At 43.9% G+C, this 25,603-nt stretch overlaps 1 protein-coding gene and 1 pseudogene across 1 annotated transcript; both read right to left on the bottom strand.

Moving 5' to 3' along the window:
- Positions 1 to 5,114: 5,114 nt before the first annotated feature.
- On the bottom strand, positions 5,115 to 6,511 carry LOC112934345 (large ribosomal subunit protein eL24-like; annotated as a pseudogene).
- A 1,668-nt stretch (positions 6,512 to 8,179) lies between these two features.
- NIFK (nucleolar protein interacting with the FHA domain of MKI67) lies at positions 8,180 to 20,418 on the bottom strand. The gene is made up of 7 exons (XM_072757528.1): positions 20,238 to 20,418; positions 19,613 to 19,750; positions 14,704 to 14,812; positions 12,468 to 12,679; positions 11,215 to 11,277; positions 10,342 to 10,416; positions 8,180 to 8,953 (listed from the first exon to the last, which is right to left on the bottom strand). The coding sequence occupies exons 1-7, from the start codon at positions 20,340 to 20,342 to the stop codon at positions 8,765 to 8,767; spliced, it is 891 nt and encodes a 296-aa protein (XP_072613629.1). The 5' UTR covers positions 20,343 to 20,418; the 3' UTR covers positions 8,180 to 8,764.
- Positions 20,419 to 25,603: the final 5,185 nt, after the last annotated feature.

Genomic DNA, 25,603 nt, shown 5'->3' with positions numbered 1-25,603 from the left:
GCAGTCTCTTGTGTTGTTAGTGAGGTGAAATCCTCTGGTAAATATATTTTTCAACGATAGCAATGGTCCAAAGGACATTATTAACACCCAGTTGACCAAGAGTCATTTGATAGTGGCAGTTTGTCTTCTCTAATGGTCTAGAAATTGGTGGCGGTGTGGCGGTGGTGATGTGTGCGTGTGTGTAAAAGGATGCTTCTCAGGAAGGTCTTTAAAAAAAAAAATGCCAACATTAGGGTATAAATCCCTTTAATTATCTTGCATTCTTGTCTGTCGCTTTAAGTGAAAGGAGTGGAGCGTAGACTCTGAGTGTTTGGGACCTACTGCCACCTACTGTCACGGTGCTTTCAATGCCCGCCAATTTGCCTCCTGTGCCTGCCCCAGCGCCCCATTTCTTTCTCGGCTTCAAAAAGCCAGCAGGCCTCGTAGGTTCAGGACTTTTGCACCTTTCCCTTTTTCCACTGCCACCCACAACCTGGCATTCTTGCTCCGCCCGTGGGAGGGGAACCTGAAGGGCTTGAGTCAGCCTTATTCATTCGCTCACCATATACAATCTCTGGGCTTCAGTTTTCCCCTCTGTTAGACTGAAAAGACCCACTTCATTAGGGTTGTTTTTCTGATTAAATAAGTTACTATATTTTCTTTATATGTATGTATGTATGTATTTAAAGGTTTTATTTATTTACTCATGAGAGAGAGAGAGGTGCAGAGACACAGGCAGAGGGAGAGGCAGGCCCCATGCAGGGAGCCTGACATGGGACTCGATCCCAGGTCTCCAGGATCAGGCCCTGGGCTGAAGGCGGCGCTAAACTGCTGAGCCTCCGGGGCTGCCTTATTTATTTATTTTTATTTTATTTTTATTTTATTTTTTATTAAAAAAAATTTTTTTTTATTTATTATTTATGATGGTCACACAGAGAGAGAGAGAGAGAGAGGCAGAGACATAGGCAGAGGGAGAAGCAGGCTCCATGCACCTGATGTGGGATTCGATCCCGGGTCTCCAGGATCGCGCCCTGGGCCAAAGGCAGGCACCAAATCGCTGCGCCACCCAGGGATCCCTATTTATTTATTTTTAAAATATTTATTTATCTATTCATGAGAGACACAGCAGAGACAGAGGGAGAGGGAGAAGCAGGCTCCCTGCAGGGGAGCCCCATATGGGACTCGATCCTGGGACCCCGGGATCACGCCCTGAGCTGGAGGCAGGCGCTCAACCACTGAGCCAGCCACTCAGGTGCCCCTATTTAAAATTCTTACAACGATATCTGCTCTGATGTATGGAAATACTGAGTAAATGTTAAGTATTATCACATACCTCACATTATGTTGAAAATAGACCATTTTACTTTCCCTTTTGCAGTCAGAAGGCATAAGTTGGGGGGCCTGGGACAATTTGAGCTATTGTGTTGACAGGTCTGTTCTGGATAAAAAAGTTCTTTGAAAATATTTTCACCCAGTGTATCCTTTGTCTTCTCATTCTTTTAACAGTATATTAACTAAAAGAGTGAATTCCAAATTTTAATTAAGTTCAATTTATCAATTTTTTTATTTTATAGATCAGGCTTCTGGTGTCATGTCTAAGAGACCTGTGCCTAACACTAGGTCATAAAGATTTTGTCCTATGTTTTCTTTCTTCTTCTTCTTCTTTTTTCTTTTTTTTAAAGATTTTTGTTTATTTATTCATGAGAGACACACAGAGAGAGGCAGAGACATAGGCAGAGGGAGAAGCAGGCTCCATGCAGCAGGGAGCCCGACGTGGGACTTGATCCATCCCAGGACCCCAGGATCACACCCTGAGCCAAAGGCAGACGCTCAACCATGAAGCTACCCAGGTGTCCCTGTCCTATGTTTTCTTCTAAAAATCACTTAGTTACATTTAGGTTTATGACCCATTTTGAATTAATTTTTGCAGAAAGCGTGAAATTAGTGCTTCCTAACATCCAAGTCATTTGTAAATGTTCATCATTTGTTAACATTGATCTGGAATGAGATTTTCTGTATTTCATTTTTTCAAAAAAATTTTTATTTTTTAGTATTCTCTATACTCAACATGGGGCTTGAACTCATAACCCCAAGATCAAGAGTCGCATGCACCACTGACTAAGCCAGCCGGGAGTCCCCATACTTCACTTTCTGAAACGTCTTTGCACAAAGATAGACACTGTCAAGTGCTGATATCAATCTCCAAACATGATTTTGAGGGTATTCCTCCCTTGGAAGGCATTTGTAGAATTCCTTTAGCTTCTCATCTTGTTATTTCCCTTTAGCATGTGCTTTGTTACACTTCAGTTAATCACCTGCAGTTAAGACAGTTAGAAGTTGGGGATCCCTGGGTGGCGCAGCGGTTTGGCACCTGCCTTTGGCCCAGGGCACGATCCTGGAGACCCGGGATCGAATCCCACGTCAGGCTCCTGGTGCATGGAGCCTGCTTCTCCCTCTGCCTATGTCTCTGCCTCTCTCTCTCTCTGTATGACTATCATAAAAAAAAAAAAAAAAGACAGAAGTTGGGGGCCCTGGGTGGCTCAGTAGTTGAGCATCTGCCTTTGGCTCAGGGCATGATCCCGGAGTCCTGGGATTGAGTCCCAGGACCGAGTCCTACATCAGGCTTCCTGCAGGGAGCCTGCTTTTCCCTCTGCCTCTCTCTCTCTGTGTTTCTCATGAATAAATAAATAAATAATATATTTTTTAAAAAATATTTTATTTATTTATTCATGAGAGGGAGGGAGAGAGAGAGAGAGGCAGAGACACAGGCAGAGGGAGAAACAGGCTCCATGCAGGAAGCCTGACGTGGGACTCGATCCTGGGTCTCCAGAATCAGGCCCTGGGCTGAAGGCGGTGCTAAACCGCTGAGCCACCTGGGCTGCCCAATAAAAAATATTTTAAAAAAACACAGAAGTTTGCAATCCCACAGTTAAATGGATTTTGAAATATGGACATCAAAAAAGAAAAAGAAAAAGAAAAAGAAAAAGAAATACATCTCCTTTCCACTTGATTGGAGGTCTGAAGAACACTGCTGGAATTGTAGTTTGAGGTTGGAAAATAGATCTACTGCAAATTTGTGTGGGTACGGAGATTGCACTTTTATGAACTTTTGGCAGCACAGCAGGTATCAGTGTGATGTTTCCTGCATTCAAATGTTAATCGTCAAAATGACATAAGTGCCATCTAAGTTTCAAACACAAGTGGTGCTTTTTGACTTGGAATTCTAAGTTTAATTTATTGACTTAAATTCATCAAGTCTGCAGTCAAAGCTACTCAATGTTCAGTAATGGTTGAGGGAGGTTTTTTTTTTTCATTCAGAAATTTGCAGCTTTGGCCCTGAATTCAGAAAGTCTCAATAAAACTTTATCACTAGTACCCCGTCCAACTGCTGTGCGGTAAGACGAGTCAGGATATGTAGCTTCTCTTTCTGTCAAAAATTACATGGATGGTTAAGTCCACAAGAATAAATGAAGGACATCAGGTCCTATTGGTTCAGTAATACACGATGGGTTCACATATTTTCTGATAAATTCCTGCTGATGAATAATCCAGTGAACAGGCTTTAAACACCTTATCATTTCGCAAACTGTAAATCTGCAAATGTTCATTTGTTAACATTGATCTGGAAGGAGATTTACAAATGCAGTTTGTTCAATGAAGCCTGTTTCCGTTGCACACATAGTTTTCCACCACACCTTGTGGTTGTGGCACATCTTGGAAGATTCCACTTCAGGTTGTATTAATTTTTTCTCAACTTTGAAAATATTTTTGTGGGGCACCTGAGTGGCTCAGTCAGTTAAGCATCTGCCTTCAGCTCAGGTCATGATCCTGGGAGTCCTGGGATCAAGCGCCTCATCAGGCTTCCTGCTCAGCGGTGGGTGGGGGGGGGGGGGGTAGGGGTGTGTGTGTCTGCTCCCTCTGCCCCTCATCCCGCTCATGCTCTCTTTCTTGCTCTCTCAAATAAGTAAGATCTTTAACAAAAAAAATTTTTTTGTTAATAGTTGCTCCACACTGACTACTCATAGAGTCTAATTCTTTAGTCATTTCTAGGGTGACAAACCATTCCAATTAGCCTGGGACCAGGGAGGTTCTCGCCACATGGGACCTCCAGTATTAAACCAGAAATGTTCTGGACAAACTGGGATGAATTGGTCACTCTAGCACTTCAAACTTGGCATTGACTTCTTGAATAATCAACTGAGCAGTTATCAGTAACATCGGTTAAGTCTTCAGGAGCTAAGGAAAATTTTATTCAAAATCATCTGCCTTGTTTTTGACTACACGATGTTGCTCCTTTAACTCTTCACGCAACTGTTCTCACTGAAAGGCCAATAATATGTATGTATTTAAGTAAACTCTATGTTCAACGTGGGGCTTGGACTTACAACGCCAAGATCAAGAGTCGCATGTTCCATGGACTAAGCCAGCCAGGTGCCCCAAAGGCCAACAGTTTTAAAAAGCTTATTTTGGGGACGCCTGAGTGGCTCAGCAGCTGAGCATCTGCCTTTGGCTCAGGGCGTGATCCTGGTCTGGGGATCGAGTCCCGCATCAGGCTCACTGCAAGGAGCCTGCTTCTCCTCTGCCTGTGTCTCTGCTTCTGAGTGTCTCATGAATAAATAAAATCTTAAAAAAATAAATAAAAAGCTTATTTTAGGGTGCCTGGGTGGCTCAGTCGGTTGAGTATCTGACTCTAGATTTTGGCTCAGGCCATGATCTCAGGGTTGTGAGATTGAGCCTGTTGAGTTCCATGCTGAGTGTGGATCCTGCTTAAGACCATCTCTCGCCCTCTACCTCTGCTACCCCCACATCTTGCTCACACACTCTAAAAATAAAAAGTCTATTTTATCTGGACACATTTCCTCAGCTGCTGCAAACAGAATTTAATTACCTCATCACTGGTAAAGGGCTTTCCTTGCTTGGGTAACAAATAAGTCACTTGGGAACTTTAGTTATTATCTCATTCTTATTTTTTTGGACAAGAAATTACATCCTGAGATACTCCATCCAAAATATTCTGACACTTTCGGCTGTTGCTGTCCTGTGAGCTGAGGACGTTATAATGAATGCTTAATCTGCTAATGTCAACACACACTATACTCTTTAAAACAGTTTATTTAAAAATCTGATGTGTCAACTCAGTGTTTTCCACCAACTCAGGGAACAGAGACCTTCACAGGCTTCACAATCTCCTGTTGAGGCGCTGCCTTCGTAGGAGCCTCCGCAGCACCACCGCCGTCTTCTTAGATGCCTGCTTAGCTTCTTTTTGCTTCCTTGGCAGTCCTGATGGCTGCTTCTCCTTGAGCCTTCCTAACTTCAGATTTCGGATTCCTCCTGTGATGGTCCTCTGGAATTTGACTGCACAGCGGTTCTTTTCTTTTGAATTTCTCCAGACTGTCCTTTTTTGTGTTTTCTTCTGTAGAGGGCAGCCTAGTTTATCTGCTGACGATCCCTCTTGGAAAGGAATACAGACTCAATTTTGCATTAAGAACTCGGAAAGCCTCCCCCTTGGTCCTGGCACAGTGCCTCCCACAGGGGTGTATCTTGGACTCACTGAAACTGCGTAGCTTGACTTTTGTGGCTGCAGCAGCTGGGAAGAAGGAAAGATGTAGAGAAAAGGGCACAGCTGGAGCATCACTGCAAAACACAGTGCTGTGCTAATTTGATAACGATATAATCTGGGGGATCCCTGGGTGGCTCAGTGGTTTAGGGCCTACCTTCGGCCCAGGATCAAGTCCTGCATCGGGCTCCCTGCATGGAGCCTGCTTCTCCCTCTGCTTGTGTCTTTGCCTCTCCCAGGATCATGACCTGAGCCGAAGGCAGATACTTATCTCTCATGAATAAATAAATCTTTAGAAAAACCCCACCATAATCTGCACTCCACTGTGATCCTCAGTATGACATTTGAAGTCCATTTTTGGATATGAACTGCTAATAAAAATACATAAAATTTGTGGCACCCCCGAAACATGTAGCACTCAAAGTACTTCGATCTGAGACTGCATCACTACAATTCGTGGCGCAGTGCTAAATAGAGGACCACATAGGGTCTCTATTGTGCTGAACTCCTGTAGCACAAAACCGGCCATATACAACATATAAATAAGTGTGACTGTGTTCCAATAAACCTTTATTTAGGAACACTAAGCTTTGCATTTCATGTAATTTTCATTTGCTCTGAACTTTTTTTTTCCCCTTGAAAACGTAAAATCACAACAGGCAGGGCCAGAGGTGGTCCACAGAACGGCCCATGACATAGTTCGGTTTGGGCTGCAGGATTATTTCTGCCTACTAAAGTGAAAAAAAAAATTATGTACAATATACACACACTTCTGAACTAAAGGATAGTAGCCACCTGCATCACAGTCACAGCATGGGGACAGCTTCCCGGAGTCAGTCCTGGAACAAGAGCCTTTGTGGCAGGACACTGATAATTTGTAATTCCGATCAGCATAGTCAATCTGAATTTCCAGTTCATGCCATTCATCAGCCAGGGTTCCAGTTTCCAGTCACAGTTACCAGTTGCCTTGGACATGGTTGCACTATATTCCAAATACTCCTGGCAACAGAAAACCTCATTTCACACTGGTTTGCTCACTTGCCTCTCTATGGCAGATATACAGCCTGAAATGATCTGACTCTAGTTGAGCCTTCTCTGTGGATCAATTCCTTTTTTCCTTTAGCTCTTTGATGATTATATACAATAGCAACACATACTTTTGCTTCCATATACTCAAATGCTTATCTTCTCATTTAAAAAAAAAAATCAATTTTTACAATCAGTCATATAGATTATACTTTTGAATTGTACTTTTTAATTATTTTTTTAAAGATTTTACTCTTGAAATGTACGAAGAGAGGGAGAAAGACACACACAGAGGGAGAAGCAGGTGCCCAGCAGGGAGCCTGATGTGGGACGGGATCCTGGGACCAAGATCACGCTCTGAGCCAGAGGCATGCCCAACTGATGAGCCACTTAGGCATCCCTGTACTTTTTAGCTTATTTGCTCCATATTACAAAATTTTATATTTTACTGGCCGAGACTTTCCACTCAATTCATCTGATTTTCTCACTAGAAAATCTGAAAATCAAAAATCACACCACCTTGATGAATTTTCTTAAAGATCCTAATCTAGTCCATAGGAGATTCTCTTTATAAAAATCACAGAATTTCAGCTCTACTTCTTACAAATAACCATGGCCATGACATGCTAAAGATGGAATCAGCCTCCCTCCCAACTCCAAGTTTAATTTACACATTAAGTGATGACAAATGTACCATGCCTAAGTGAGGTGGATGGGTAGCTGGCTGGGAAGAGGGAAATACTCATCTTGCTATATAAACATGTGAGTGTGAGCGCATGTGCCCTTTGGGGAGATAAATGTGAGGCTGCAATGACACGCTTCCCTGGTGCTTTACCAGAAGGGGAAACCAGAGGGACCTCCAGATCCACAATGTTGAGAAATGGCTTAAAAAGGGGAAGTTGTTATTCATTCAACAAATACATACTGGACATATTCTATGTCAGGTATCATTCTAGAGGTAAAATCTGCTCTTCATATATACTTGAAATAAGTTCTCATTTGCATTTTATATCAGAGCACCTAGCCTACTACCTATTAAAGATTTAACAAATACCTGAAAGAAAAAAAATGTTTAGTGGCAATGGGCATTTTAAATAAATCTAGATTAGCTAAAGAGAAACACATTTTAAGGATATTTAAAATACTTGAGAAAGCAAAAACCTATTTACTCCAAGACACTCAAGTCCTTAAAATGGAGTATTACTGAGCCATAAAAAAGAACAAAATCTTTTGCCATTTGCAACATGGATGGAACTAGAGTTATTATGCTAAGCAAAGTCAGTCAGAGAAAGACAAATATCACACAATTTCACTAATATGTGGAATTTAAGAAACAAAAGAGCAAAAAGAAAAAAAAAATGGGGGCAAATCAAGAAATAGACTCTTAACAATAGGGAATCAACCAATGATTATTGGAGGGGAAGGGAGGGGTTGGAGGGATGGGAGAGAGAGGTGAGAAGGATTAAGCAGTGCACTTGCTGTGATGAACACCCAGGTAATGTACAAAAGTGCTGAATCACTATATTGTACACCTGAAACTATATATAACACTGTATGTGAACTACACTGGAATTTAAAACTTAAAAAACAAAAAGATACTTGACTTCCACCTGCATACACATTGTAGAAAAAGTTTATTTTCTGGTCACTGATTCTTCAAATACAATTCCATATCTATGATACAGACACAAAAATATCGTTATTAAATCTTGCTATCCCACCAAAAATAAACATGTGGTAAAAGTGATCACATACATATACTTGAACTGCCCTCTCACTCTCCAGGTATTAGAACTTCAATTCCAACCATACAACACTGAACTGCCCTCATGGTTTAAAGGTGCACGCCTAACAGAGAACCATGTGGTCAAACAAGATTTTATTTTATTTGATGGTAACAACAAAAACTGCAGTAAATGGTGACTTTTCTATCCAGGCAAGTTAACTAAAGATAGCTGGAATCCGCAAAGGAATCTAGAGACCAGGACAAAGAGGCAGCATGAGCTCAGCTACTGTAAACTATGCATCTGTGCATTTCAGCAACGGCAGGTAAGCCAGCTACTGACTGCTTTCCGTACGGACTTGAACTGACAGTTTTTCCTCCAAGAATCTGGTCAATGGTTGCATTCCACTGCTAGTTAAATACAAAGAATCAGCCCTCACAATAAAACCACATTTTCCAGAAGAAATATACATTTAGAATCACTGATTGCTTTTTCTTCGTCTTTTTTTCCTTGAACATGTAGGTGTTTGAGTCTCTTGTGTTTCTTCTTTTACACCAGGTACGGGCTGTTTAAAAACTATTTCATTATCTTCATCATCAACATTTATTTTAGCTGCTTCAGATTTTCGTTTCTCCAAAAATGCTGGTGTACAAACTGGTGTGGAGCCCTGGATTCAACGAGTAACAAGTGATAATACAGAAACATAGGAAGGTATTAGGAATGGGTTTAACCTTCCCACCCCCCTTATCACCTGCCCTGTACTTTTACAATTTGTCCTGTGTTTTCTAGGCATGTTTATTCCTTTCAGTGATACAGCTGCACATAAGAGAGGTTTGGCGCTTATCAAACTTAGTATGGAAGTTTACAATGAACTAGAATGTAACATGCCCCATTATAGGGTATTAGGTTAAAAACTGTCTTACATTTATAAAGACAGTGGCCTCATTTCCCCCTACTGACATAGTTACTTTGCTAAAATTAGTTACAATGCAATAAATTCACAATAACTTTTGCTAACCTCACTATATTTGCTCAGTCACCAGTAAGGACTTACCAAAACAAACACAAGGTTAAACCTGAAATTTTAATAAAGTGAAAGCAGCACAAACTTGCTTTTCCTTTTCTTTTTTCTTAATACGGGTACCTGGGTGGCGGCTCACTTAGTTAAGTCTCTGCCTTTAGTTCAGGTCATGACCCTGGGGCTCTGTGATGGAGCCCCAAGTCGGGCTCCCTGCTTGGTGGCGGCGGGGTGCGTGCTGCCCAATGTTTGTGTTCACTTTCCCTGTCTCTCTCTCATATCTGTGTCTCCGTTTTTTTTTTTTTTTTTTTTTTTTTTAAGAGGTGCATCCTTAAGTATCTAGGGGTGAAAAGTTAGCACAAGACCGCAGGAGTGGGTCTCAGGTTAGGAGTGAAAATCAAATCCACAACATACCGTGGCTCACTCAGCACGTTTTTTTTTTTTTTTTAATGAACTTTTTAAAAAAAAGATTATTTATTTATTTATAGAGACAGAGAGAGAGAAAGGCAGAGACACAGGCAGAGGGAGAAGCAGGCTCCATGCAGAGAGCCTGACGGGGGACTCCATCCCAGGTCTCCAGGATCACGCCCTGGGCTGCAGGCAGCGCTAAACAGCTGCGCCACCAGGGCTGCCCTATGTCTCCCTCTTTTAAGCAAATAAAATCTTAGAAGAATTATTTACTAATTTATTTTAAAAGTAATCTCTAGGGACGCCTGGGTGGCTCTGCAATTGAACATCTGCCTTTGGCTTGGGTCGTGATCCCGCAGTCCTTGGATCGAGTCCTGCCATCGGGCTTCTTGCATGAAGCCTGCTTCTCACTCTGCCTGTGTCTCTGCCTCTATGTCTCATGAATAAATAAATAAAATCTAAAAAAAAAAAAAAAAAAGGAATCTGTATACCCAACATGGGGCCTGAACTCATGACCCTGAGATTAAGAGTCCCACATTCTACCAACTGAGCCAGCCAGGTGCCCCAGCCTTTCCTCTTTCAAATCATTTCTGTAATACCTCACTTCCCAGCATACTGTAGACTTTTACCTGGCTATCCACGGTCTTCTCAGGAGTGGTAGTAGTACGTGAACTCTTTTTCTTCTTCTTCTTTTTCGATAAGACCTTCAATAAATTTTAAAAGAGAAACTTCATCATCTGCCTATTTATCAGCAATAAATAAATCTTGAATCTATTTCCCCATTTATCTTTCCCCAATATCTGGCATGTAGGGGATGCCTGGGTGGCTCAGCAGTTGGGCGTCTGCCTTTGGTCCAGGATGTGATCCTGGAGTCCCAGGATTGGGTCCCATGTCGGGCTCCTTACATGGAGCCTGTTTCTTTCTCTGCCCCTCTCTCTCTGTCTCTCTCATGAATAAACAAAACCTTAAAAACAAAACAAAACAAACCCCTACACCTGCATCCCAATGTTTATAGCAACGACATCCACAATAGCCAAACTGTGGAAGGAGCCTCGGTGTCCATCGGAAAGATGAATGGATAAAGAATGGTCTATATATACAATGGAATATTAGTCATTAGAAATGATGAATACCCATCGTTTGCTTCAGTGGATGGAACTGGAGGGTATTATGCTGACTGAAGTAAGTCAAGTGGAGAAGAACAAACATTATACGGTTTCATTCATATGGGGAATATAAAAAGTAGTGAGAGGGATTAAAGGGGAAAGGAGAGAAAATGAGTGGGACAAATCAGAGAGAGTGACAAAACATGAGAGACTCCTAACTCTGGGAAATGAACAAGGAGTAGTGGAAGGGGAGGTGGGCGGGGGGATGGGGTGACTGGGTGATGGGCACTTGATGGGATGAGCACTGGGTGATATGCTATATGTTGGCAAATCGAACTCTAATAAAAAAATATACAAAAATAAGTCTGGCATGTAGTATGATAATTAAAATTTTACCTGGCTATCTGTAGGCTTCTGAAGACCAGTGTTTGAAGCATTTTTTTCCTTTTTATGTAAAATCTAAACAAACAAAGAAATGAACTGGTAGTCTCACATATTTGCATTTTTAAATTACCATTAGATCCTTACACGTTATCAGTAAATCTTCTCCAAATAACACAGCATTTTAACTTAAAAAGCAAAACCACAACCTTGAGGGCAGAACTGTAAGAGGGGCCTAACTAAGGAATGGGCTCGGGCTATGAAGGCTGAATGGGGCCCAAACCTTGGGCTGCCCTAATTCAGAATTAGATAATGAAGCAGGGCTGCTTCCACACAAAGCAGCAAATGGGCAAGCAGAGGGGCATTTCTGGCATGCCTGTTTTCCAGCTTCATTGTCCCAGTTCCTACGTGGTTCCCATGGGTCCCTGGAACAGTGACACATGCTCTTTTCACACGTACAGTATGTTTGGGATTTGAGCAAAAAAGCAATTACTAGGAACTGGGCCCAGGGAGGGTAGCTAAATTTCCAGTTGCTGGATAAGGTTAAAAGATCTAATAAACTCAGAAATAGATGCCATCTCCCACCAACTAAGTAGTTTTTTGGAAATAAGCTGAGAGGGCCTATAGAAGACTCCAAATCAATCTCAAGACTTAGTCAAGGGAAAAAAGGTCTTCACCTATATTGGCCACACCTTAATGACCTATACTCTTGCTTTGCAGTAAAAACCACACAGCTCTCCTCCACTAATGACGAGGAAAGACTCCACAAGGTCTCCTTATTCAACCAGCAAGGAAATAAGAACTGGATAAAAACTCTTTGCTAACTCATTTTCATTCAAGTCGTCTTGTTATATATTTCAAATCATGAGAATTTTGCAAATGAGCTAACCCCTTTCAATGGTTTCCTTTTCTGCATAATGGAGTTAACAGGATCTTGTTCTAACAAATTTTTATTTATTCATTTCAAAGAGCTTGAGTAGGGAGAGGAGAGGAGAGGAAGAGAGAAGCAGACTCCCCACTGGGCAGGGAGTTTGCTTCTCCATCTCCCTCCTGCCCTCCCAACTTGTGCTCTCTCAAATAAATAAGATCTTTAGGGGAAAAAAAGAACCCACAATGCAATGTTTCAAAATTTAGGCAAAGCCTAGCATGGGATAAACACCGGGCTAGACCATTTATGCATAAAGCCATAAACATGTTACAACTAATGAGGTACAAAACCCACCCCCAAGAAAAAAAAATACAGAAACATTTCGTGAAAGAATATTTACCAGCGAAGGAAAATCATAATCAATTCCCTTTTTAGCTAATTTCTTCCTGAGTAATTTTTCCTTCTTTTTAAAACGTTCCTCCATCCGTAGCTTTTGAAGAAGTGTCCGATTTTGATTATACCGTTTCACTGCTGGATATGATGGCTTTTTAAATGGGATATACCACTCTCTAAAAAGTTCTTCATGTACTTTTTCAGGCGGTATAAAATGACCTATATTTCAAAGAAAGAAAAAGTTTTCAACCAACTGGAAGGAAGATTTTAAGGTTTTCACCACTGTCATTCCCCTCATATCATAATCAAGAGGATGTGTCTCCCATTTACAGGGAAAAGACTGAAACAACAAAGTGGGAATCTAACAGAAAAGCTTAAAAAAAAAAATAAAAATAAAAGAAAGGCTTATAGCCAATAATTATTATTAAGTATTTATTTATTAAATGCCAAGAACTGTTCCAGGAGCTAGAAACAGGTTAGCGAACAAGATGAGTCCTATAAAAGGAATGTCTTGGTGGCGGCAAGTCTCTGGGATTCCTGAAGCTACTAGGATCTCAGGCTGTGTGACCTGCTGTAGCAGAAGGAATTACTCCCCAGCTCATCTCCTCTGCTTACCTCTCCAGAACTAAGCCAGCTTACTGCTTATCTCCAGCTCTCTTCTTAGGGGCACTTTTAAGCTATGGAAGCACACTGGGACCATATGCAAGGCAGGCCAAAACCCTTGGCATCATCCTCAAACAATAACGGATGGGGAGTTGGTAGGTAAATTCCCTATTTCCCTTGCCTGTCAATTCGGAATAATTCTGTCTCCCGTGTTACCTGGCAGGATGGAGCCCAGCTCCCTAAGAAGTAATGTGCTTGCTAATCCACCCTCAATGCTTTGGTCTCACTTCTCTACTCCCTATCAGTATTTTCCTGGGCTCACCTAAAAAATACATCACTTCTGTTAAAAAAAAAAAAAAAAAAAAAAAAGACAATGTGGCTAAGCTCCTATCAGAGTTCAGGATCTTTTCTGTGGTTTTTCAAAGTCAGATACAGCACAGCACTGATCCTACCCATGTGGACCCTTGACACATTTTAGGTCACCTATTTGGTCCATTTCCTCTTGGGAAGAGCCATGCTTTCTATGTGTGAAATGAACCCATGACCTCAATGAGGCTACTGGGATTCTCTGTCACAGCAACAGGAACCGAGAGAGAGAGGATACTTGGGCAGCTCGTCAGCTACATGAACTGACGTGTGTGGCTTGGGCACGTGGTATGGTCAAACACTCCACAAATGGCACGGAGAAGGCAAACTTAACTGCCTCCAGAGGCACCCAACTGCAGATAGGGATGCTTTGGGAATGCAAAGTGAGCAGCTCCACTTTCTGCAAGATAGACTAATCTGGTGTTGTTTCTCTACTCCTTATGGCTTCGCCTGTGGAAGAGCTGCAGCCAATGTCATTTAGATGGATTCTCAAATGTGATTTCTTGCCTTTAATGTCATCCTTTTTTTTTTTTAAAAAAAAGATTTTATTTACTTATTTGAGAGAGAGAGATGAGAGTGTGTGCACGCACGCATGGGAGCATGATCGGGGGTGAGGAGTATAAACAGAACAGACTCCCCACTGAGTGGGGAGCCAGATGTGGGGCTTGATCTCAGGACCCTGGGATCATGACCTGAGCTAAAGGCAGATGCTTAACTGACTGAGCCACCCAGGTGCCCCATCTTTATAATGTTATCTTATCTAGAACCTATTAATGGCTAGGATATATTCTAAACTCCCAGATTTTTAAGGCCTTTAATAACCTGACCTCTTGCTATTCTCCTCACATTCCTTCACAACCAAATAAGTTACTGTTAGTTGCCTCCCGCTATGCATATGCTATCTCACCAAGCCAGGGATGGTTAATTCCCTTCCCCTGGCTCATTCCTATCTCATCTTCAGATTTCAACTTAAATGATGCTTCTTTAAGGAAGCCTTCCATATCCCATTAGTGATGAGTTGGCTGCTCTTCCAATGTAGTACCTTGTCCCAATTCCATCTTAGAATAAAAACAGCTCTTACTCTACAAGATTTTAAAATTCCAACTAGAATCTGTCTAGAAAATGCACTCGTATCTTTGCACTTAAATACTTAAGAGAATCATCCCAGAGATGAAGTGGGACAGCCAAGCAGGTAAGCAATCTGTCATTCACAGCACAGCCATGCACCAGCACCAGGCGTCCACTCAGTCCCACGGTAAGAGAAGAGCACTTACACTGTAAAAGCCTTTCACCAAAAAGGTAGTTGTTCATTGTGTCAGCAACTATCTTGGCAACATCTTCAGATGCGAACTCCACAAAGGCATAGCCTTTACTATTTCCAGTCTGCAATGGAAAACCCACCACAAACAGTTGATTAAATTCTACCAGATCATCAAAGTTCTAAAATGCCATTAATTTAGCCCTATTGTCTATTAACATTACACCTTTAATTCTAACTTCAATGCACAGTGCAGGGACTGTATCAGGAATAGGTAAGATCCGGTATCCATGGCTGGCTGAATCAGAAAAGCATACAACTCTTAATCTCAGGGTTGTGAGTCTGAGCCCCACACCGGGTGTAGAGATTACGTAGAGATAAAATATATTTGAAAATAAAATACATTAAAAAAAAAAAAGAAAGAAAAACAAAAGGATCCAAAATGTCTGAACATGCTGTTGAAGTATCCCTGGAATTTTGATTACATGATTAATACATTACTACTGCAGCTGGAATTTACTACACAAAGGAAATCTGGTAGGGCCCACAGTCCTTTATACATTACCAATTTCATTGAAAGCCACCTTATTCATGTATTAACAATGCCCAGCAGATAGTGCAATGCTTTGCAAAGAATACAGGTAGTCCTAATCTCACTTTATACATAAGAACTGGGAAGAAACTAACTCTCCTCAGTGTTGCCTAGTTAATCAATAAAATGATGTGTTCATTTTCATGCCAATGAATGATCTTCGTAATTTTTTATAAGATTTTATTTATTTGACACAGAGAGGGAGAGTGCACGATCAGGGGGGGTGGAAGGGAGCCTGACCAGGGGCGCGATCCCAGGACCGCAGGATGTGACCCGAGCTGAAGGCAGACGTTCAACCACCGAGCCACCCAGGTGCCCCTCATCTTCATAACTGATAGTAAAGGGACACTGCCAGCATCTTCTGAAACACACGTTCTAGATTCCTGCCCTCAGCACATTATAACGTGGATTTTCTCACCTATTTTAATAATAAGAGCATGGGTTCTGGAGTCCAAAAGCCCAGGCTTGGATCCCAGCTGTGACAATTAGGTAAGTACTGTTAAGCCTCAGTTTTTTCATTCTATTCAATGGGGACAAAAAAACCACTCTCACAGGCTTGCTATGAAGAAATAATTCAGGATCCCTGGATGGCTCAGCGGTTTAGTGCCTGCCTTCAGCCCAGGATGTGATCCTGGAGACCAGGGATCGAGTCCCACATCAGGCTCCCTGCATGGAGCCTGCTTCTGTCTCTGCCTGTGTCTCTGCCTCTCTGTGTAAATAATTCATAAGCACTCCACACAACGTCAAGTACACAAATGTTCATGTAGTAACAAAATATGCCATCTCCAAATATGCTATGTTGGCATAAGGATAATTTTGAGCTGAAGGCAACTGGGAAGTAGTAGATAACAGAAAAGCTCTTTGCCCCCTGCCATTTGCCCAAAAGCAGGACATAAATTTACAGTGTCCCGGCCAGAGAACCTAGGATGGTAGTAGAACAACTCTCCTCCTTTACAGTTCCAATTATTAGCAACAAAAGCAGTACTGCACAATTTTGCATTAAACATATCTTTTGATATGGATCAAAACCGGTGATGCAATTATGGAAATAGGAAAGCACTCAATGACCAGGAGGCACATTTCTAGCACTAGTGGTGCCATGAACTAGCACATTGTTTAGCTATCTGCAAAAAGAGGATTTTGGTAAAAATTTATATGTCCCCAAATCCTTTATAATTCCATCTTTTAATAGAGAGGGGAAAATGGTGGAGTTGAAGAGACAAGCTGTGAAATCCAATTACTGTATCACAGGATATAAACCTTCTGAAAAGAGATGTGAAAATAGGTATCAAGTGACTAAAACAAAGAAAACAAAACAAAACCCAAAAAAGCCAGGGGCTCCTGGCTGGCTCAGTTGATAGAGCATGTGACTCTTGATCTCAGGGTTGTAAGCTTGAGCCCCATGTTGGATTTAGAGATTACAATAAATAATAAACAAAAAAGAAGAGCCAAACACTTTTACGTATTTTACCTAGTAAACCCAGAATGTTGAAGTATTGAGCAAACAGTCAAAACTGGGGTGAGTCAGGAAGGTGGCAACTTTATCATGCAACAACAATGCTGGAAATGGTAAATTTTAGTGCATCTCTTTAAGAAGCAAACTTCCTATAAGACAACTGACCTGAAATCTTCAAAAAAGCCAGTATCAAGAAAAGAAAGAACAGGCAAAAAAGGGCAAGAGGATTGTTCTAGATATGCTGGAGAGCTAGAACCAAATACAATACATGAACCTTAATTGGATTCCAGAATGGGTAGGGAAAAAAAATAGCTAAAGACATTTTGGGACTACTGGGGATGTATGCAGATGGGAGAAGTACATCATAGACTATTATATACTGTGGTTATGGAGAAAAATGTCTTATTCTTAAATTTACAATGAAGTGTTAAAGTAGTACGACTATCACTTTCTTCAAAAGCCTCAGCAAGGGCAGCCTGGGTGGCTCAGTAGTTTAGCGCCGCCTTTGGTCCAGGGGAGACCTGGGATCGAGTCCCAGGTTGGGCTTGCTGTATGGAGCCTGCTTCTCCCTCTGCCTGTGTCTCTGGCCTCTCTCTCTCTGTCTCTCATGAATAAATAAATAAAACTTTAAAAAACAAAAAACAGAAGCCTCAGCAAAACAAAAAAATATATTCTTGAGGACAAACAGAGATGAAACTAAATGTTAACAGGTGAATCCAGGCAATAGGATGTTCATCACACTATTCTATCTGCCCTAAATATTTTCAAACATTAAACTGGGGAAAACAATGACTATATTGCAATCTAGGAAAACATCTACAAAATATTTTTAAAATTTATTTTTAATTAAAAATTTTTAAAGATTTCGTTTATTCATTCAAGAAAGACACACAGGGAGCCCGATGCGGAACTTCCCTGAACTCCGGAATCACATCCCAAGCCGAAGGCAAATGCCCAATCACTGAGACACCCAGGAATCCCTCATTACAAAATAATGTCCCGGGGATCCCTGGGTGGCGCAGCGGTTTAGCGCCTGTCTTTGGCCCAGGGCGCGATCCTGGAGACCCGGGATCGAATCGCACGTCGGGCTCCTGGTGCATGGAGCCTGCTTCTCCCTCTGCCTGTGTCTCTGCCTCTCTCTCTGTGTGACTATCATATAAAAATAAAAATTAAAAACAAACAAAAAAACCCAAAATAATGTCCCAGAAAATGGAGAAAAAAGTTTTCAGGAAAGACAGTTAAGAAAGGGCAAAACACACAAACAGGCAATTCACCTAAGATCGCGTTCTAATGGCCAACACACACATAATGTGATACTAAATGTCACAGAATAAGGTAGGTACAAAAACCTCAATGATTCTATACTCAGTGGCTCTGAGAATCTTCTTAAAGCAGTAGTTTTCAAACCCAAAACGCAACCTTTTAGAGAGCAACAAAACTGGGACGCCTGGGTGGGTCAGCAGTTTAGTGCTTGCCTTAGGCGTGATCCTGGAGTCCTGGAATCGAGTCCCAGGTTGGGCTCACTGCATGGAGTCTGCTTCTCCCTCTGCCTATATCTCTGCCTCTCTCTCTGTGTATCTCATGAATAAATAAATAAAATCTTAAAAAGCATCAAAATCAATTTAGTAAGTGAGAAGAAGATGAAAAAAACCTGAAAAGTACTGCTTTATATGATTTATTTCAATTATGTTTACACACATGTATGTGTGTGTAGGCTTGTACTATAAAACTTATTTCTTATAATGGGTCCAAAATCTGAAAAATACTGTTTTAGAAAAATATGCCTATACCAGCACAAAGAATGTTCCTAGCAGTTTCACCTGTAACAGAAAAATTGTAAAAAAACCCCAAACAAACCAAAACCCTAACATTCAATAAAAAGGGGGATACTTTAATATATTCAAGCAAAAGGGATCCCTGGGTAGCTCAGCAGTTTAGCTCTTGCCTTCGGCCCAGGGCGTGATCCTGGAGTCCCAGGATCAAGTCCCACATCAGGCTCCCTGCACGGAGCCTGCTATTCCCTCTGTGTCTCTCATGAATAAAAAAAATAAATAAAATCTTAAAAAATATATATATATTCAAGCAAAAGAACACAGCGATGACAACAAATGTACTCGAATTATGCAAACACAGTCCAAAAGATTGTTAATGAAAAAATCGAGTTAAAGAATGATAAAATACTGACTTAAAATATACAATATATATTCTTTCATGAACGTGTAGTAAAAAAAAACAGAGTAACAAAAATCACTGGATTCATGAATTCTCTGGACATGGGGAAAAAGTGAAGAGGATTGGGGAAGGGTACAAAAGTGACTTCAATCCTACTTACGAAACAAGTATGAAATCAAGTTGACATTTTATAAAAATGGTGGATTACTGAATAGCCGTTAAATACTCCAGCGTACTTACGTTTAAAATACCTCACCCACATGTTACGCAACCATTATAAATAGGCAAAAGGAAAAACAAGGGGGAGGAACACAGACAAAATCTTATTTTGCTTAGGATAAGAAATACTAGGGCATTTTACTTATTTATTTTTATTTTATTTTATTATTTTATTGTTTATTTATTTATTAAAGGATTTATTTTTATTTATTTATGATAGACATAGAGAGAGAGAGAGAGAGAGGGGCAGAGACACAGGCGGAGGGAGAAGCAGGCCCCATGCAGGGAGCCCGACGCGGGACTCGGTCCCGGGTCTCCAGGATCGCGCCCTGGGCTGCAGGCGGCGCCAAACCGCTGCGCCACCCGGGCTGACCCCGACCTCCCTTTCTGAAATAAGCTGCGCGAAACGCTAATACAGGACCACCCTCTGTAAGCGGTAAAAACTTACATACTTGTAAGAAATAACACCATCTACTTCGGTCTTACCCTTTTACTTCTGGACAGCCTGAACCTTGTAACAGTGCCAAACTGGGAGAAGTAGGCCCGGATCTGGGTCTCATAAAGTGCTGGAGGTAAGTGGCCCACGTAGATCACGCCGGGGGTCAGTTTTTCTTTCTCCTTTTGCTGAGGACACAGAGACCAGACAAACGCAATTCTCAATGATGATAACGTACGCGCCACCTTGCAACACGATGTGCAAAAAACCCTGCTTCTCAGGCCGAAACCCAAGATCAGAAACCTGCCCTGTATTCCCACGTCCACGGCAGCAGAGGAGCCAGAGGCCCTCCGGGCCGCGCGGACCCGTGCCCCGCCACCCCCCCCAGCGCCGCCGCTGCACCCCCCCCCCCCGGCCCTTCCGTCCGGAGCGGCGACTCCTCCCTTTCCCAAACGTGTATTTCATGCCTCAGGGAGAGGCAAGTGCGACTTGCCGCCACGGCCCGTCGCCGGTGAGCCCGGGGAACTCGGCAAGCCCCGCCCTTCCGAGGCCGCAACCCCGCAGCCGGCCCCGCCGCCCGCCCCCGGGACACCCCGGTCAGCGGTCACAGCTCGCGGGGCCCGCGGCCGCCCGCCCCCCGCAGCTCCGGCGCGAGCTGCCCCGGGGGCTGCCCACCTGCGCCGCTCGCCGGCAAGCCTGCGTCACCTCCTTCCGAAACTTGGCCTCCTGCTGCGGGTCCAGCGACAGGAACGGCTTGGCAGGGCCTGCGAACGCCGCCATTGCGACCGGCCACCCAGCCGGAGGGCTCCACGCGACGCCGCCGGAAACGGCCGCCCTCGGCGTCTCCAAGGCGGAAGCGGAGGCGGCGCGCATGCGCGGCAGGCGCGCGGGGGGGGGCGGGCTCGGGCGCCCCCTGCTGGCCTGGCGAGCCCCGCAGTCCTGCCACCTCCGGAACGGCGGGCGGTAGCTGGTCGCGCCTACTCTGCGGCCAGTTTCAGGGAGAGGCTTGAAAATATATAAGCCCCAAACAACATCCGTGCCCTTGAGGTATTGCTGATCATTCTTTAATTATTTGTTTATTTTCTTCCTTTCACGCAGGCACTTTTTAAAGCCCACACAGCGTCCTCGTGTTGCTGCCGTTAGGAGGTCTAGAGGCTGCTTGGGGGGCCCGGTGCAGGGAGCCACAGCCCCGTGCGGGACAGGCACTGACCACCGAGGGCCTCCCGGGACGGGACGTGTTTGAGTAGAGGCCTGAAGGCTGGGGAGCCGCGTGGGAGCACCTGGAAGCTCAGGGTGCAGGTAGGGGGACCCCCCGCGCAGTGTCCTTAGAGCTGCGCAGAGAGAACGGGAGGGGGGGGGGCGGGGAGTTCCACGGCTCTTACCTGAGGGCTTAAAGCTTGGGTTTTATTGCAAACACAAGGAGACGCGAGGGTTTTATTTCAAGATTTTTTTTTTTTTTTTAAGATTTTATTTATTCAGGAGACAGAGAGAGAGAGGGGCAGAGACACAGGCAGAGGGAGAAGCAGGCAGAGGGAGAAGCAGGCTCCAAGCAGGGAGCCCGACGTGGGACTCGATCCCGGGTCTCCAGGATCGCTCCCTGGGCCGGAGGCAGACACTTAACTGCTGCGCCACCCAGGGGTCCCAGACGTGAGGGTTTTAAGCAAAGCCCTGGCTGTTAATGACTTTTAACTACTGTCCCTGGCCTAACCCCCTGAACTCAAGAAAACTCCTAGGAGCTTCCGCCTGTCACTCTTACTTTTGGAAAATGAACTAAGGAATTGCTGTAGCAGGAAAAGAAACATTTGAGGATAGTGCCTGCACAGATGAATCAGAAAGTGCCTCAGCCTCATAATGATGGTAAAAATCTCACCCTGAATATTCTCGCCAAGGCCTAATACAAGGGGCCTGCCTCTCCTTGTTCAGGCAATCAAGGCTTTGGAAGTCATTCCTTGCAGTCTCCTTGTTTGTACAAATAAAGTGGCCCTGGGAGGCCACCACCTTGTACAGTTTCTGTCTATAGTTCACGGAGAAGTGGCCTTGCTTTGGTTGGTAATAATAGTACTCCAGTAAGGGTGGAGGGTGAATTGCAGATGTTAGAACGAAAACTGCAGCGGCACTCGGGTGCTCAGTGGTTGAGCGTCTGCCTTTGGCTCAGGTCATGATCCTCGGGTCCTGGGATCGAGTCCCACATCGGGCTCCCCACAGGAAGCCTGCTTCTCCCTCTGCCTGTGTCTCTGCCTCTCTCTGTATCTCTCATAAATAAATAAATAAAATCTTCAAAAGAGTAAGAAAAATGCAGGCCCCAAATTCAGCCACTTATGTTAAGGCCTCATGTCGGTAAACCAAGACTTAATACTTAACCGAACTGCACTTCACCCTCCACCCCAATGTAAACTTTGACCTGCCAAACTGGAGGTATTTATGATCAATCCCTTCCATTCCCCTTAGGAAGGGTGACAGGACCTAAAACAACACATTCTTTGCTAATAATTCCCTTCCCCCTCCCTCTCTGTCTATAAAAACCTTTCCTTTTCTGTAGCACTATGGAGGTCCTTTCCATTTGCTAAATGGGATGCTGCCCTATTCATGCATCGTTTAATAAAGCCAATTAGATCTTCAAATTTACTTGGCTGTATTTTGTTTGTTTTTAAAGATTTTATTTTTAAGTAATCTACACTCAGCATGGGGCTTGAATTTACAACCCCAAGATTAAGAGTTGTGTGCTTTACCAACTGAGCCAGCCAGTTACCCCATATTTTTTTTTTTTACACAGAGAAAGAAGGGACAGAAGGCTATCGCAGTAGTCCAAACAGAGCTGGTCTGGGGGATAGTGGTGGCAGGTATTTTTATCAGTGGGGGCTGAGTTTGGCTGGTGCCCAGGTGTACATGTGGGAATGGTGGACAGTAAGTCTGTAATGATAGAAACACAGAATCTGAGGCCCTGTCTGGGCCCTACAAATCAGAATCTGCTTTGTAACAAAACCGCTGGCCAATCCACATGCTCTGTAGATCACACTTGGAGGAACAGGAGTAGAGATTTGGAGATTGATCACTGTACTGGGTTGCATTGTGTCCCCCGCAAGGTAAGTATAAGTCTTTCTCCCCCATACATGTGATGGAAACAGAGCCCTTGCAGGTATAATCAGGTTAAGATGAGGTCATGCTGGATAAGATGGGCCCTGATCCAATACCTAGTGTCTCCATAAAAAGAAATTTGGATACACAAACACACACACACACACGCAGAAATGCCACTTGATGACAGAGGCAGAGGCTGGAGTGATGTGGTTGAAAGCTAAGGAAGACCAAGGCTTGCTGGCAACCACCAGAAGCTAGGAAGGGGTGAAAAAGGATTCTCTATTATGGCCTTCACAGAGACAACGGCCCCATAAACATCTCGAATTTGATTTTGTAAAGTCTCTAGAACTGTGAGAAAATAGATTTCCGTTGTGTTAAACCACCCAGTTTGTGGCTGTTGTGTAATGGCAGCCCTAGGAAGCAAATACAGTTAACGTGGTTAGTAGTCTGAAATGGTTTCTGAGGAAATCATGGGGCTGCGGGGCCTGTCTTGGCAGGGGCTGGAGGAGCTCTTGGGCCTCCACAGGGTAGCAGGCCCCCGAGACCATAGAAGTCAGAGACAAGGGTACCTGGGTGGCTCTGTGGTTGAGCATCTGCCTTTGGCTCAGGTGATCCCGGGGACCCAGGAATGACTCCTGCATTGGGCTTCCTGTGAAGAGCTTACTTCTCCCTCTGCCTGTGTCTCTGCCTCTCTCTGTGTCTCATGAATAAACAAATAAAATCTTAAAAAAAAAAAAAAAAGAGAGAGAAGACAGAGACAGAGTCTCAGCCCCCAGATTCTCACTGTGGCCCAGCCCAGACCTGCTTTTGTTTCTTTCCCTTCTGAGAAAGTGTCAGCCACTCTCAGTTAACGGTTCCTGCTGATGTTCGCTCTGGCCCTGCTGGGTAACATATCATTTTGCTGTGTCTCTGCTGCCCGGGGCCTAAGAGTCACCTGAGTGGGTGGACCCAGGGGCCTGGGGGAAATCCTCAGCTTCCTCATCCAAAACAGGAATTTGGGTGACAGGATGGTTTTGGTCTCCTGGGGGGAGTCTGCACCCTCTTGTGCAGCAGGGACACTAATGATCAGGCTAGCAGCTGGCCTGCCTCCTGCCCAGGTGGCTACACGTGTTTGTCCATCAGTCCTTCCTTTTTCTTCCCTCCCTCCTTTCCTTCTTTCTGTTTTTATCATGCAGAGCAGGGGAAGCCACTGACACTTTGGGTGGGGCGGTTCTTCCCTGAGCTGTACTGTCCTGTACATGCTGCTTTGGCACCTGACCCCCAGCACTCAAAGCCAGGGAGCACCCCTAGTCGTTTTTAACAACCACAATGCCTCCAGGCACTTCTACACATCCCTGGGTGGGCTGCTGAGTGTGTGCTCACTGGGTGTTTTTTCCTTCCTTTGCCCCCACTGACCTCCCATGCCACCTTTCCATGGAATGGAATGGTGGTGTGTCATTCTCATGATGCCCCTGTCCCCATCTATGGGCTGGAGCCAGGCATGTGGAGAGCTGGTGGTTGGGATACGAGGTGCAGCAGGTGGCAGAGCTGGGCAAGCAGCTGGGCGAGTCAGCTTGTGCTGAACATCCAGGGAGCTGAGCCTTAGGAGGAAAAGTTTTTTTTTTTTTTTTTTTTTAAGATTTTATTTATTTATTTGACACGGGGCATGGGCAGGGAGAGAGGGATAGAGAGAGAGTGAGAGAGAGAGAGAAGGGAGAAAGAGAAAGCACAAGCAGGGGAAGAGGGAGAGAGGCAAGCAGGTTCCCTGTTGAGCAGGGAGCCCAATGCAGGACTCAATCCCAGGACCCTGAGATCATGACTTGAGCCGAAGGCAGATGCTTGACTAACTGAGCCATCCAGGTGCCCCTGGGAGGAGAGGGTTTGTGGGAGCTGCTGAGGGCTGCAGGAGAAGCGACAGGTGGGAACCGGGAGGGAGCACCAGCACGTGTCTGCTCAGCCCTTTTTGGGCTCTGTCCTATTTGTACCCACAGGATTTTATAAGAGATGACAGTGACAACATGGAGAGGCCAGTGTCATTGATATAATTTATCACTTACATTTCCAACGAGGACAGGGCACACCATGCCCTGCAGAGAATCACATGGGGAAGCACCAGGTTTAGCCAGGAGGCAGATGCAGGACTGAGGGAAAGCCTGAGCCAGAGCCTTTATCGGAGTTTCTGCAGAAAGGTGAGGCAGAGCAGGGGAACTAGCTTACGACTCCGCAGCTTGAATAATCCTAATGGGCTTTAGGCTGGTACCTGGCCATGGCATGATTTAGGGTCAAGGAAATCTTGACAGAGCCTGTGAGCCCAAGGGCTATCTCCTATTCTCCCTCTTTCTCTGATTCCCTAACCCTTTTCTCCTGCTCTTGGACTGCAGGCAACGACACCCAACCAATCTTCAGTTTCTACCCCTTTCTGTCCTTGCAGGAGTGTGTCACCCCTTACGTAGTTTTCCATGCTATAAGAGGAGGTGTAATTTCACCCTGAAATTAGCCTAGAATGTTTGCAGTGTTAATACTCACGTTGGGAAGAGTGCAGCCAGGGGAGTGGAAATTAGTTTAATCCCTCTGGATAGTGATTTGGCAAAATATATCATGAACTTTAAAAATAGGATCTATTAAAAATTATTTTAAATATTGATAAGGGCTTACAAAGACATTTACCACAATGCTATTTATAACAAAGAATTGGAACCAAACAAAACAGCCTTTGATAAGAGACTGACTGGGTTAATGAATATGGCATGTTCATTCCACAAATAAAATCACATGAACAATGTCTACATTTTAGGGCCGCCTGGGTGGCTCAGTCGGTGAAACATCTGTCTCTTGATTTCAGCTCAGGCCATGATCTCAGCGTCTTGAGACAGAGCCCTGCATTGGGCTCTGCACTGGCCATGGAGCCTAAGAGTCTCCCTCTGCCCCACCCTACCAAAAAAGACACTTATACATTAAAACAGAGTTCGATTGTTAGAACTATC

Source organism: Vulpes vulpes, chromosome 5 (genome assembly GCF_048418805.1).
Source record: "Vulpes vulpes isolate BD-2025 chromosome 5, VulVul3, whole genome shotgun sequence".
NCBI lineage: Eukaryota > Metazoa > Chordata > Mammalia > Carnivora > Canidae > Vulpes > Vulpes vulpes.
This window is presented reverse-complemented; position numbering and strand designations above follow the sequence as displayed.